At 35.1% G+C, this 15,829-nt stretch overlaps 1 protein-coding gene across 1 annotated transcript; it reads right to left on the bottom strand.

Annotated features, from left to right (window-relative positions):
• Positions 1-2,630: 2,630 nt before the first annotated feature.
• On the bottom strand, positions 2,631-15,375 carry LOC109019892 (kelch repeat-containing protein At3g27220-like). Its single transcript, XM_019002269.2, has 7 exons — positions 15,024-15,375; positions 14,632-14,820; positions 10,885-11,114; positions 8,527-8,697; positions 6,415-6,520; positions 5,044-5,250; positions 2,631-3,031 (listed from the first exon to the last, which is right to left on the bottom strand). The coding sequence occupies exons 1-7, from the start codon at positions 15,249-15,251 to the stop codon at positions 2,861-2,863; spliced, it is 1,302 nt and encodes a 433-aa protein (XP_018857814.2). The 5' UTR covers positions 15,252-15,375; the 3' UTR covers positions 2,631-2,860.
• Positions 15,376-15,829: the final 454 nt, after the last annotated feature.

Raw genomic sequence — 15,829 nt, 5'->3', positions numbered from 1 at the left:
CTCGGTACGTAGACAATAAGAATCTGAAAATATCGTCCATTTTGTGCTTTTATGTTTTTTTTTTTTCTTTTTTGGCTTGATAGAGATATTGCTAAGCTCAATGGGATAAAATTATATTTACATATCATGTGACTGCATCTTTCGAATGTAGAATGCTCTGCGAACAGGCAAGCATGGTAAGCATTCACATTGGTCTATGCATTTCTATATGCAAAGTCATATTTGCATAATATGAGCCTAAATTACTCTATATTGATTTATGCATCTCCAAATATTTAGCTAGCTATGAACATGATCTATATAAATTTGGAAATCAACTATTCACTCTCCAAAATATATTTTATTCATTTTTTCTCTCTCCTCCCTTTCTTGATAAATTTGCATTGTATTGTAATGATGTTGGAGAAATTTGTATTGTAATGAATTTGTATTGTATTTGTATTGTAATGAATTTGTATTGTATTTTCATGTTAATATGTGTTGTTTATGAGCACATGGGATTCATTTTTGGTGTATATATATAAATTTGATGTTTTTTTTTTATAAGAATTTGATGTATTATATTATATATGGAATTGCTAAATTTAGATGCATGAATTTGTATTAATATATGTACTGGATGCTATGAAATTGTATTTAGGTAAAAAATTAATAATGTATGTATTTTATTTTATCTCAAATATGTATAAGCAATGTGAAAGTTTTGTTTAAATGACAAAATAGATATGCAAAAAATATGATCTTGCATATGCATATAACAATGTTAATACTCACAAAGATTTGTTATCTTGGACGCAAATGAAGGCATGTCAGAAGGTTGAGGTGAGCAGAATCCTCGAAATGAAGAGCCTTAGACACGCACAGTCTTGGGCAGGTAAAGCGTCACTTTAGACAAGCAAAGGTGAGACGACCAACATGAACATGAGATTAACACCATGCAAGCAAAGAGTAGAGTCGGTAGGGGAGATTTACAAGGCGAGCAAGTACGGAAGCGAGCAAATATATCGTGGCGAGCAAAAGGTTAAGCGAACTGGAGTTCGAATCGTATATCACAAGCGAGATAAAACATAATGCAGATATCGAAATACATTCCTCGCCTAAGAGTTCGTGCTAAGATGCAGATTTCGGAAGTAAGACGTGACTAGAAGAAATCCAGGAGTGCTTAGAGGGTAGCGGGTGCCCTCATAGAGAGATCAGACTTAAACAATGATGTTTCTACAAGAAGCACGCGTGGGATAGGAAGATCACACTCGAATATGCCCGACCATGCGCAGGAGTTTTCCACCATGTGGGCGACATTCACAAGCAGTAGACTGTGCTTCCCATCTCTTTCGCTGAATTCCTGAAACATGCAGAGCACATCCTTTCCTTCTCTGTCACCCTTCCATCCGACGTACACCTGAAAATGGAGGTTTGCACCAACGAACCTATGTCAAGAACTGTGCAGACCATGAGAGACAAATTTCTCCGTATAAAAGCATCGCATCTCATAGCTTTAACCTCACTCTCTGAATTCTTCAAAGACCTAGAAACTCTCTCTCTCTCTCTCCAAAGAGAATGTGAGACCCTAGCTCCTAAAAGAGGTGATGTTATTCTTTAAAAATGTCTACTTTCAACTTTTAAGATGGGTGTGTGGCTGTGTAAGTAATCACGATCTCAAGTGGAGATGAGATATTATTTCGGTGGAGCTTCTTTGATTACTCGGGAGCGTCTAAGAATCGTTTGACTTCCTCTCAGTTGTTGCCGAGCAACAATGGTTCAGACGAGATGGTAACGCTCTCAGCTAGATGTCGTGGCCTCTCGACTGGAGGAGGCTAGAGGATGTCGTTGTCAAGGACGGGGCGCAAAGCTAGGCGTCACTCGTTACGAAGTCATATGCACAATCATTACCTGTAGTGTGATGAAAGGAGACAAGGTTTGTATACAACCATTTTAAGGCGAGACACGTTAATAAACGAAAAAAGAGATTGGTAACATGGTTTTCATGGTGTTAAAAAGAGTCCATATCCTCGTATTAATTTCTTATGTGATTGTTTGTGAGTATTGGATATTCGGTGACTTTTCTATGATTATGTATACTTTATTTGCCCATAGGCTACCACCATGGGGTAAGTATATCTTTCTTTCTATCTTCCCTTGAGTTTATTTGGTTACTTTCATCTCCATTATTAGTTTTGTCTTGAGTATAACTTACAGAGAATTCCTCGAAATCTCACCCTAATAGTCAAACTACTATTTCGGTCATCGAAACTAGAAATTTTGATGTAGATGTAGGAAACTAGTTTGACATTTATTTCGGGTAATGAACAATCATCGTATGTAATATTTACTTTACAATGGTAAGCTTACGGATATTTTGGTGAATTTAGGGTAGTTCTCTAGTACTTATATTTTTAGATATGCATTTTATGTTTTCCCCTACAACTATTTATACACGTATGTCGACACATGAACACAATGTTTTACTGAACAAAAGCAGTATAACCCGTGTGGTGTACATCCTGACATCGCAGCCTTCTGCCAAATCCCAAGCCGAGGCCGGGGGCGTGTTACATCCTGCGCATATGATGTCTTGGATTGAAATCATAAATCATGCTTTTAACTGTGCAATGGTGATATGGTCATTAACCTTAGGTTATGTAACCGGGGATGATGAACTTCATCAAACATTTCTTCATTCAAAGTCGTACAACATTCTATATGTCAATGTTCACACGGGAAAGAATTTCAATGACCAAGCCTAAGAAATTACACCAAGAAAAGAATACAGAAAACACATATGATAAGGTTACAAGACAAGATATCAAGACATCAATCAGCAGGATAATACCCCAGCAAAGAATCAAAATAAAGAATTTGATCACAAGCTTAATTTCAATTTGGTTCTCCACACGTCTCCAATGACCTTCTTAGGTGATGGATCGTCTGGTCCTTTGTCCCGCTGTCCAGATGTGAAGTACAACCATCCATTCCAATATCCAACTAGAGTGGTTTTCACACGGTATGGAAGTTTTCCGATTACTGACCACTTCTGTAAATTAAGAATTAAAAATCAGATAAAAATAACAATTTGCAATATTACCACTTTTGAATCGCAGGAGTAAAAGAAATATATGTGTACACATTCCCTGTAAAGAAAAACAACTTGTAATTAATATCCAAGGATATAGCTTGGCAGCAGCTGAGTTATTATGGGGTATGTGATTTTAACGTCAGATTTGACAAATTGGAACAATAGCTCTTAAGACACCAGCAGAGTGATAGGTCAACCAATAGCCAGTAAGACAATATACACAGATGTCTACCAGAATGATTTCATGCATCCATCTAAAGGATTTAAACTTAAAGCAACTTCTCTATATCATACAAATTCGAAAAGAAAAGTTCTACTCATCATCTTTTTTTTCATCATTCTCTCATCATCTCATGATATGATATTAAATGATAGGTTCACAAGTAAAACATAATAAATAATCTCTAATCATCTAATGTCACATCATGAGATGATGAGAGGATGATGAGTAGCATTACTCATTCGAAAAAGAACAAAAGCAGTTGGATTACAAAAGAACTACTCATCTACCTGCACAATGCGCGGGAATAATTAAAGTAAAATAGTTAAGAGGTGAGGAAGCCAAAGGGGTAAATAATGAAGAGTCGATAGTTATAGTAAGACAAATACTCGTTTTTATTTATTAAAATGATAGAATAATTGAATTAGTAATCATAAGTAGTAGGAAACCCTTAATCTTCAAAGGTTTTTTATTATTATTTTAATTTCATTAAATCAAGTGTATTGTGGTAATAAAGACAAAACAGTTAAATGTATTTTTAGCATGTGAGTTGTTGAGATAGGTTAATAAAATAAAATTAAATGAAGAGGTGACTCAATAGGATACAAATATGATGCTTAAGAAATTATATATGTAATAACTATGTTTGGAAAATAGAATGAAAGCAAAGTGATCAACAATACAAAAATCGAAAAATAACACATTACACACACACACTCGTTCGTATGTGTGAAAAAATAAACAACTTTCTTGCATAAATAGCTAATACCAAGAAAACATTAGGTGAACAAGTCTTGCAGAGGCTGCTATCATGAACTTCCCGGAAAACAGATATGCTTGATCATTGAGGCTCTCAGGATAATATGGACATTAGACTTCAAATGGATAAGGCAAAATATAACATGCATTGTCTTGTCATTGGAAGTTTAAAGGACATTCCGTCTCCCAAAAATAGATGAAATCCAGACGTGGGAAAACTCTCCAAAATGTAAGAAAGGAACACTAACAAAGTAATGCAATATATATCAGGGTACCCCCACGAGAACTCCTAACAGTCTAAAAATACATAATGACAATCAAAAACCTACTCATACAGTAGAAGGTCAACCCAGCCAGCATTCAAAGAAATAATCCTCGAGCTTCTGGCATCCTGGGTTTAGCAGAATCGAAAAGTAGCTCTATTTTTCACCAGCCATTTTGGGATGAGTAATGCTAATACCTAGGGTGTGTTAGCCCCGCGCACTCCCTTCGAAAAAAAGTGGAGTCCACTATTAAAAAAATAATTTTTTCATGTGGGTCTCAGATTTACCTACTTTTTTCAAAAGAAGTGCGTGGGACTTGTACACTCGAGGATTGTAAATATCATTTCTCTTTTGGGATATAAGCTAAAATATCAGGCATCTATCAAGATGTATTGTTCCCAAGAGTCCACAATATTTTAATATAATATGGGAATCGCAACATCAAGACATGTATATTTGTTGGCCACTAGAGATTCAAAAAAGCACAACTTAATCAGAGGAAAAGAAGATTCTAATCAACAAATAAAGACCAGCCTGGTCATGTGACGCCACTTCAAAAATACACATATAGGAACCACAAATCAAAGGCTTGGATATTCAAATGCAAATTGTGGCAATGAGAACTGTAACATGTTGAACATGTTTTTCAGTAACGTCATATGCATATACTTGAAACATATGAACAAATATATTATCATGTCTTTGAGTAAGGGATCAAAATTCAATACCAGTGTGTCCAAGTTAAACCGGAATACTTCTCCATTTAAAACCATTTTCTTGGTAACAGGGTGCTTATCTGTTGTGCCCCCCACGATAACGATGGAATTGTTAACCACAACCCAAGCAAATTCAATATGGGAATCTGGCTTTGGCATTGGAGGTAACTCTTTCCATTTCATCTCATCATCTAGCATGTAAACATCACCATAAACCACCTGAAGCAATAAATAACATGAAGCCATAAAGAAGCCAAGCTTACAGGATAAAGGGACCGAAAAAGGTGGGGAAGATGAAAAAATTACCAACCTAAACATGATGTGATACTTCATCAAGAATAATAGTTTGAACAGGTTCTTAAAAAACATCCAAAAACTATTAAAACGGTGCTGAAGCAACAGAACATCAACTCCAACTGCAATTATTGAGCTTTTCTTTTTGTTTTATTTTGCTTAAGTGCATATTTTGAGACTCATGTCATCATAATAATATAATCTCTATAAAACTCCAATTGTGCATCAGATACGGCTGCCACCACTGGCTCATCAAAGCATGTCCATATTTGAGACCAATGGTCATCCTCTGAATATTGATGAAGTTTTAATCATACTCTCAGCTTTTGCTGCAATCTTAAAAAGTTTTAACTAATCAATAAATTTATAGTCATAGACTTACTTCAGCAGAAACTCTGTAGGTTTATGCTTTTAACCTAGAAATGAGAGAATTCAGAAGAACACCCGATCGTGTTAAAAATAATAGGAAGTATCCTTGTGTCTTTAAAAATTTGGCACATGGATAACTCCAACTCTAAGATGCAGCTAATATTGCTATTATAACAAGCCTCACTAATGTGTAAGTGAAACATTTCCCCAAAAAGATAAAGAAAATTTTCAGCAATTGAAGGAAATTCAAATGCAAAGGAAATTAGAATGACAATGCAAAAAAAAGAAAAAAAAGAAAAAAAAAACACTACATTAGCATTAACAGAATCCTAAGGACTTATGAAATTAAGATTAAAATTGGCAAAAAGACAAAAAAACAAATAAATAATTCTCACAATGAGTTGGGCTGCTGTCCCCTAAAACTGATAAAACCTTAACCATCAACATATTTTCATTACAACTATTTTAAAGAAGATTATAAGAAAATTAACTCATGAACAACCACTCTAGTTGAATGTTCTAAACATTGAAAAAACAACATTAACTCAAAAAAAATTATTAAACCTTGCTTTACAGTGATATAAAAATCAAAAAATAAAAAAAAAAATCCTCTTATATGTGTTGATACAGATAACTGATAGCCAATCCAATTAATTTTTTTTTTATCAGTAATAGCCAATCCAATTAATTACTTAAGAGATATCATAGTATTCAGATTACCTCGTTCCTACGGGAACATTTGAAAATTGGTGATCCAGGTTTTGCCATAAAATCGCCCTCTTGACCACCAAAAACATAAAGCCGATCTTCAACCACACTACAAGCCCTGCATAAATATGACAATAAAATAATGGAATGCAAGTGAAATTTGTGTGATGGGGCTTAATTTGGAAGTGCTTATTTTATATACACCAACAGAAAATTCAAAAATATTTGACCCGTGCAACATGTACTTTGCAGATGAGTACTATTTTCCATAATTTCGTCCTTTAATGATGCATTGTTGTTTCCATAATTTTTAGCATTTGCTGAAGTAACCTATCAGAGAAATATGTTCTAAAATAACAAAGATCGTGAAGAACAATACTTCACAATTATTTGAGGTTATTACTAATTGCAGGAATAAGCATGCCCTTTAACTCATGAGCAGAAAAAATCTGCAGTTAATATGTAATAGCAGAGAACAAAACTCTACCATGTTACTTTTACTACTACATATTTGCAAGCATAGTATTTTCGGTATAAATTGAAACACAAAAAAAATAGACACGTGTACTCTGCATTAATATTTTCAGCTGCAAATTGAAAACTCCCCTCACCACAAACCCTCTGTAATATATTCCTCTCAGCTAATTCAGAGCCAATTGGTCATAACTAAAGACTCATCACAACAATATAAAAGATAAGGAATAACTCGACAAACAATCTTTGCTGCAATCAAAGGAAAAGAGTGATTTGAACTTATCTTACCATTTTGTGCAACATAAATGAAAGGATACCAATTCTCAGAATTCTAAAATGCAAAAGTTTTACTGACAGAAATCATACCACAACCCTAAAGTTGTGCAATGCCATGGTTGCCACCTTACACAGCTAAGAAATAGATGAAGAAGAGCAAGAGAAACAAAGAAATTTCACAACATATGATAACAGAAGAAGTTCTTGATGTTCAAAAGTATGAGATTAAAACTAACCATTCTAAATACAACATACATAGAAAAAATAACTCCTGATCGAAAAGGCTGCAATCATTCCCAAGAGAAGCAGGCGAGAGATACTATAGAAACACATAAAAACAACTACACCTTCCAATTTCGTTCTTTCAGTGGAAAGGATTGAACATTTTTACTCTAAATTTTAGCATCATTAACAAAAGACAGCTACAAGGATATCTTTGTTATAGAAAATTAAGGAGACAGCCTAGTCTTTCCACGAACTTATTTCACTAGAAATTGTAATGATAATGATGGTCATCACTATAATCACCACACATATGAACTTTGCTATAAAAGTTCTTGATAAATTTCTATGTTTACAATTGTAACTTCATAAATCTGATGGAAGGTCTTCATGGCTGGACATAATTTTTTTTTTTTTTTTATTGGCACCGGGTATCCAAGAACAACATCTTGACTAATCCCGGGGGTGCACAGCCCCTCAACAAAGAGTTTCCCACAAGTGCACCTTGGATAATTCAAGGGGAAAATCCCTCAGTCCAATGGCCCCTAGAGATTGTTTGTACCCAAGGGGATTTTAATTTTGAACCTTAGATCTGGGAGGGAGCATACCCCCAAACCCAAGGTCTTTACCACTTGAGCAAACCCCTAGGGCTGGACATAAATGCCGGACAAGAATAACTTCTAGTGGATTAATGATGTTACAATTATAAACCTAGGAATATATCAAGTGCTATGAAGAATTTGATGCCCTCAAAATTTTTATGTTATAGAATAGTAAGGAGATGTAGTAGTTTTTGCACAAATTTAATTCACCAGAAACTTTAATGATTATGACAATGACGGTCATCATCATAATGACCACCAAGATGAAGTTTCCCTCAGTAGTTCAAGATAAATTTGTGTTTACAGTCCTAACTTTATAAATGCGAGACATGAATAACTTCTGTTAAATTTATGATGTTAGGATTGTAAAGCTAAAACTATTTAATCACTATGGAAATTTTATTGCCCTCAACTTTTTCTTCCTTTTTCAGCTTGTAACAGAAAATATCATTTCCTATTTCCTAAAGTGAAAAAAAAAATTAATAATTAGAATCCAACAGGCAGCAACAACTAATTTCATAACTTTCTCAAAAATAAGACAGCCACAGACCTATGAGGTCCTCCACGGGGAATGGATATTTCAGTCCTCCACTCTTTTTCTAAAGCTTCGCCATCCTTTACAGCAATACTCCAATGCTCTAATGCAGGCGTGTGTCGGTTCTCCTTGCTGCCACCCATCACATGAAGTCTACCTCTCCAAAGTTGAGTTGCTGGTGCATACCTGATAATTGCCATGTGGAATCTTTCAATCGAAATGTGAAATGCCAAAAACAAATTACATAGCATGAATTAAATAGACTATTTGTACTTGAACACCAAAAAATTCCAATATTGCCACACTTGCAAGCTAGTTCACAGTGACATAAATCAGAACAGTCAAGTTAGTAGCAACCAGCAGACCGTGCACAAAAACTGCCAAGTTAATAATAGAAATTATCAGAAAGATATAACTTTGGTTCAAATCCATAAAAAATCCTTTTGAGTATATGCGATCACTAATGAAATCAGTTCAACAAAAATTATGAAAAATGGACTAGTGAAACAAAATTTAGTGTTGATGGATGCATCCTAGTAATTCAACAAAAACAGCAACCTTTAGCCCAGACAGTGCAAAATGACATTAGTAAAGGATTTATTCCAGCATCAAAAGTAACAAAAATCCAAAATATAAATTCTTCAAAATATCAACATTGACTTAAAATAATAATAAAAAGTAGCTTACAGTACAATAGACAAAACCATCATTACTGAAGGTCCACTAGACACCATCTCTTGGAAATTAGAGGATAATAGAACTTATAGACATAAAAATAAAGTAAAACAGAAATATAATGTTATCCAGACTAATCTGACGTGTAGCTCAACACATAACTCGTATCCCAAGATGGAGAAACTAAAACAATATAATTGATGTTTTGCATTCAGCAACAGTAGATTCTAATTCTGTCTGGGAAGGATACAGTAACTTATAAAAAAAATGTGGGTAAAAGATACTTTAAAATTGGGATAGATTCTTGAGGAGAATTGATTTGAATGCTAATTTTCTTTCATTTGAGATAGCGATTTATGTTGAAATATATCTTATACAGATAGACTTGTACAATATAATCAATCACCTTTAAGAACTTAATATCATAAATATTTTAATCATTTGAATGACTTTCTACATTTAATATTTTATAGGATATGTAAATATGTTTAAGAACTGTGTCATTAAGATTTCACTTATTAAAGTGAAATTTCCATGGCCAAACTTTTTTTAGGGGATACTGTATACAAAAATTTTGCTTAGCAAAGGATATCAGCCAATTCCAAGTTATGCATCTGATGGCCAACCAAACAAGTCACTAAAACTCTGTTTGGCTAGGGGTATCAGCTATACATGTGAGTGATGAACCTTTGAGTACCCAATCCATCTATAAGTTTCCATTATAGCAGATATGCAAGTGCATATAGCAGCAATAGTCAAAGTAGGAATTGTCAAAAAATGCCCACGAGAGAACTATGAATTTATTTAAAGCATACGACATACATGAGTTTCATAAAGCTAAAAGCTTTGCTCACAAACTTACTGATATGAACAATTGTGAAGACAGATATCTAAAACCTTTTTTCTCTGTAAAAACCGAAAAACAGATAGCTCACACCTGATGCGTATTCAAGGCAGATCATCTACACTCATACACACATATCCAAGTCCATTCCTTTCAAACATATTTAAATTTTTTCATGGGTAAAATACTAGATGAGATAACGTTTTCTAGTAACTTGAGAAAAACTATATGTTTTCTAGGACTTTAACTATGTGAACGGGAGAATTTAGATTTTAATAAGTCTATTGTCTTTTCATTTGCTGAGCTAAAACAGTGACTTATCATGGAATACAAGACAAGATATGACACCACAGTATCTCATTTTACGGTAGTCAACAGTACCATATTGTACGTATTCAGTTTTTAGCATTGGTATGCATATATAGATGATACCAGAAATCAATTCCCTAGATACTATGGGTAGCGCTTTTTTTATTGGCACCGGGTGTCTAGGAACAGCGTCTCGACTAATCCCGGAGGTGCACAGGCCCTCGGCAAGGAGTTTCCCACAAGTGCACCTCGGGTAAATCAAGTGGAAAATCCCTCAATCCGATACTCTATGGAAAGCTTAATTCAAGGTTTTAAAATTGAAAATAAAATAAATAACAATAAGGTTTGGATTTGAAAATATATACACACGCAGCGCACAAGAACAAAAAAAGTTCAAAGAGGTGAAGATTAGCACAGAGATACTACTTCTCATAAAGGTAAAATTAAAAAAATTGAAAAGAGAACAAGTCATTCACATGCAAATAAATGAATGTTCTTTAACACTAGTCTAACTCTTCTGATGAAGTCGTCAATAAGGAAAATACCTAGGGACTGGTAAAGGGGGCAGGTCCCTCCATTGCTTTGTCTCGGTATCAAGTACAAATGTACTGGCAGTAGGCCCTCTGCACTGCGGACCATATTGTCCTGAGACTACGTAAATGTATCTGCCATCTGTTGCCATTCCTAAATGCGAGTGTGCCATCTGTTTTGGCATATCAAACCTTCCTCCCCATGTATTGTCGGTAAAATTGTATATATCAACATGCGAATGTACCTATTCAAAAATCAGCATAAACAATAACGAGAAATATTCAGTCCCATGGCTCTATTAGCTTAACTATATTGCATATTAAAAGCAGATCACCTTCTGACAATAAGCTACAGTTCAAATGACACACCCCTGTAAAACTGGGGCGGAAACCATGGCTGTGGGTTCAAAACCCAATACTAGGTGTTTGTGTAACATTTTTTTTTTATATATATAAGTAAGAAAGACAATTTTATTCATCTAATGAAATAGGCAAAGCCCATGTACACAAGATGGATACAAAAGAAAACACCTATGTACATTCTATGAAGTAGAAAGCAACAAAAAAAAAATCATGAACTAAACCTCCATTAATCAGCAGAAAACCATTGCAATAAAGAGTACACAAAAAAATTACGAATTTCCTCCAAAGTGCACTCCTTATCATTAAAACACCACTCATTCCTTTCCCACCAAATGCACCACATAAGACAAAGAAACCATCTTCCACACAGCACCCACATGAGAGCAACTATATAGCCCATTCCAACACGAAAGAAGATCAACTACTCTCAAAGGCATCACCAAGCCAACCCAACTCTACTAAAAACTCCATCCACCAAAGCCTTTGCCACCTCGCAATGCAAAAGTAAATGATCCACAGATTCCCCATGCTTCTTACACATGAAACATCACTCCATAACAATAAGGCCGCACTGCCTCAAATTATCCATCGTCAAAATGTTCTCAAGTGATGCTGTCCATATAAAAAAAGCGATTTTGAAAGGCACATGAGACCTCCAAATACACTTCCAAGGAAAAGGAGGACTGTGCTGAACAGTCAACACCTTATAATTCGACCGAACCAAAAACTTTTTACTTCCAATAGGCTTCTACAACATTCTATCCCTCTCATTACCCCCAATACCCAGGGAATATAAGAAGCTGAAAAAGTCTGAAACATCACCAAGTTCCCAATCCTGTACAGCTCTATTAAAACAAACATCCCACTGCAAGGATCCATTAGAACGGACTAACAAATCAGAAACAGATGCGTGCCGATCAGAAGCCATACGGAAAATAGCCGGGAACGCCCTATTAAGGGCCCGATCACCACACCAATCATCAAACCAAAAATGGATCCTAGAACTCTCTCCAACAACAAAGTAAACAAGTTTAACAAAGCTCTCCTACCCCTTTCTAATAAACTTCCAAAGACTTACACCATAGGCACCCCTAGCTTCCTTAGAACCCCAACCCTCCCCCCCCAAAAAAAAAAAAAATTCACTCTTATATTTTTTATCAATAACCTCACTCCATAATGACTCCCCTTCCAATTGATATCTCCATAACCATTTCCCCATCAAAGCCTTGTTGAAAATTTTCAAATTCCCTCATACCTCCATTTGAAATAGGCGTACAAACTCTATTCCAACTAACAAGATGGAATTTAGGTTGTGTTTAGGTAGTGAAGTGATCTACCACTATTCAATATTTTATCATTACTTTTCACCTACTTTTCACTATTATTCACTATTATTTAATATTTTATCATTACTTTTTCACCACTTTTTCACTAATATTTACAGATCATTTGAGATTATCTCACTACCCAAACGTAGGCTTAAGCTCCCGTTTGGATACAGAAACGGTTTCATCTCATCTCATCATTACAATTTTTTCAAATTCTCACACAAAATATAATAAACAATTCAATTTTTTCAAATCTCAAAACAATAATAATATTAAAAAATAATATTCTAACAATATTTTATCCAACTTCCATCTAAAACCATATCATCTCATCTCACTATCCAAATGAAACCTTAGTCTCCTCTCCCATTTCACCCCCACAAAAATGCACGAAATAACTTCTCAATCCGGTTTGCCAACCTAGCAGGCAATGGAAATAAAGATAAAAAACAAGTTGGGATATTGGAAAGTGTACTTTTAATAAAGGTGATTCTGCCCCCTTTTGATAAGCACAACCCCGCCAACCTTTTTCTCAATCTTCTCAACCACCTCAAGTAGCCTTAGCCTTGAAAGAAGCAACTTTATGGCCCAAAAAACTCGCCAAACAATTTACATTCCGCACCTCCCCACCAAAACCATCTCCGACTTACCCAAATTCACCTTAAGGCTCGAGACAACTTCAAAACATAATAACACAACCCTTAAGGCTTGAATCTGCCCACGATCCACATCACAAGAAATAAGAGTACCATCTGCAAAAATGAGGTGAGAAAGTGTGATAGATCCATTATTCACATTTCCCACCGAAAAATTGGAAAGAAACCCCCCCACCCCCCCAACAGTAGCCTCCACCATACAACCCAACACCTCCATGATAATAACAAAGAGAAAAGGGGATAATGGGTCCCCCTGTCTCAAACCATGATAACTATGGAAAAAACCATATGGATTTCCATTAACTAACACTAAACATCGACCAGTAGAAATGCAATGTCTAATCCACGAACACCATTTGTCCACAAAACCACAATCTCCCAAGCATACAGAAAAGGAAATCCCAATTCACAAAATCATATACATTTTCCATATCAAGCTTACAAAGAACACCAGGAACACCTTCCCTCAATTGATTGTCTAAGCATTCATTGGCAACCAGAACAAACTCAAGTATTGGGAATTTATTGTGTAATATATTGATTGAAAAAAAAAAAGTATACCTTTCGATAAACAAACAGATTTCCCATTAACATTGATCTCTCGTGATTCTTCAAAAGTGTTAGTGCCTAGGCTACCCCAAGAATAGCAGACCTTGATGCCAACCCTAGGTAGTTGGGGAAGGCCTTGCCGAATCATATCCACAATCAATCTCATAGTCATCAAGCAGTATTTGATGACAACCTTGAATTACTAGCATAACTTGAATCACTAGCATATGGTTATATCTAGGGTAGAATATGTGTTAACTCTATACTACATTCAATCATTTACAACATCGCATTCAACTGTTGCCTTTAATTTTGATGTATCTTTATGTAATTCAATCTTAGTGCCCTTTTGACCAGAAAGTTATTTGCACGTCCAATCCTCCCCTCAACCCATAAACTTACCTTCCACATAGTTATAATGGAAAGAAGCCATGCCATTTAAGCTAGAGCTCATTGACTAATTCAATATTAGTATTTGAACACTTGCAAAACCAAGAATAACGCTTACAGACTACAATAATGTATTCTAGAAATAATGCCACCATTTAAAAAAAAAAAAACTTTCAGAAGCTACTAGAAACCTAGAAACTAATAAAAGAATGTAACAAGGGGCCTAACCCTACTGAATGTGTGACATACATGTGTGAACAACAAGAGAAAACAAAACAAAATAAGATCTTGAATGGCATTAACTGGAAAAGGACTTAAACAAAATGGACTAGTGGTCCATCTCCAGAGAAAAAAGTCTTGAGTAACTTGACTTGCTAGACATTAAAATTTTTTGGAACTGGCCATTCAGATCGCATAGAAAAACAGAGACTGAAGTAACAGAAACAGCTAATTAGCCTGGAAGAAGCTATTCTCACAGAGTCAATTGTGCCGTATCCTGCAAAAACATATAGAAGATTCTTAATCTGTATTGCAGCCCCATCTAGACGAGGCACCGGTGCAGCTGCCATCTTTTCCCAGTTTAATCCGGGTGCAGGTAAATCAGCAAAAGTTGCTGATAAGACTCTCCCAGAGCCAGCATCCTTACTCTTAACAACAGGTACTCCCTACAAATAACATATTGGTCATCAAATCTTCTGATAAAAAACTAAAAAAGCCCAGCATTTAAAACTTTCTTCTTCCCTAATTAACAAGAATCCAGGTCATAAACCTGAATTAGAAAAACACAAGTATAAAGACCAAAATCAAAAAACAAATGCTGTTTAATATGCAACTCTAAATTGAACAATTGTGAATCCACAAAGCCGACCAATTTCGAGGGTTCCTTCGGCTCATCCTTTCTGGGAAAAATTAGGGTGTTTTGCGAGCGATCATTAGAAGAAGCCCAATCGGAAGGGATGGAGGAGGAAAAAGAAGAAGCGAAGTGTGAAGAGGAGGCCCAGAGAAAATCGGCGACAAGCGCAAATCCTAGTAGCCCCACGCAGATGAGCACAAGCTTCGTGGATCCGTGCTTTCCCGAGCCCGAGGGCCTAACCATTATCTCATTTCAACGCGGAGAGAAATGTAGTGAAGCAGAGCAGTTTATGTTCCGCAGATTTTGAAGGTTTTAAATTTATGAAATTACCGGATGTCATCGAAGGGAATTTATGAATTACGAGTGTGAGATAGCTCTTTCCTTCTTTGATTAATTAAATGTCTCGTTTGGTAAATTAAAATTAAATGTTAAATAAAATATTATTAAATATTATTTTTTATTTTAAAATTTAACAAATTAAATTATTTATTTTATTTTATATAAAAATTTAAAAAAATTATAATAATTAAATAATATAAAATATAATAATTTGTGTGGCCACTAGAAATGAGGGATCTATCCTTTCATCTCTTTATTGGGGAGAAAATGGGGAATTATTGTTTACAAAAGCTGACCTCATCAGCAAGGTAAATTCAAATGTAGAAGAAGCATCAGCAGTCTTAGAGCATTGGTGATGGACTAGTCAAATGTCAATACAAGTTCAAACTTTAGTTAGATGTGAGAAAAAGCCTCCACATTGGACTAGCCAATAGTCCAAAGCTTAAGACTTGATGAATAGTAAATTTTAAGTCCTCTCCAAA

This window comes from Juglans regia, chromosome 7 (assembly GCF_001411555.2).
Source record: "Juglans regia cultivar Chandler chromosome 7, Walnut 2.0, whole genome shotgun sequence".
NCBI classification, from domain to species: domain Eukaryota; kingdom Viridiplantae; phylum Streptophyta; class Magnoliopsida; order Fagales; family Juglandaceae; genus Juglans; species Juglans regia.
Note: the sequence above shows the minus strand (reverse complement) of the source record. Positions and strands in the feature narration are given on the sequence as shown.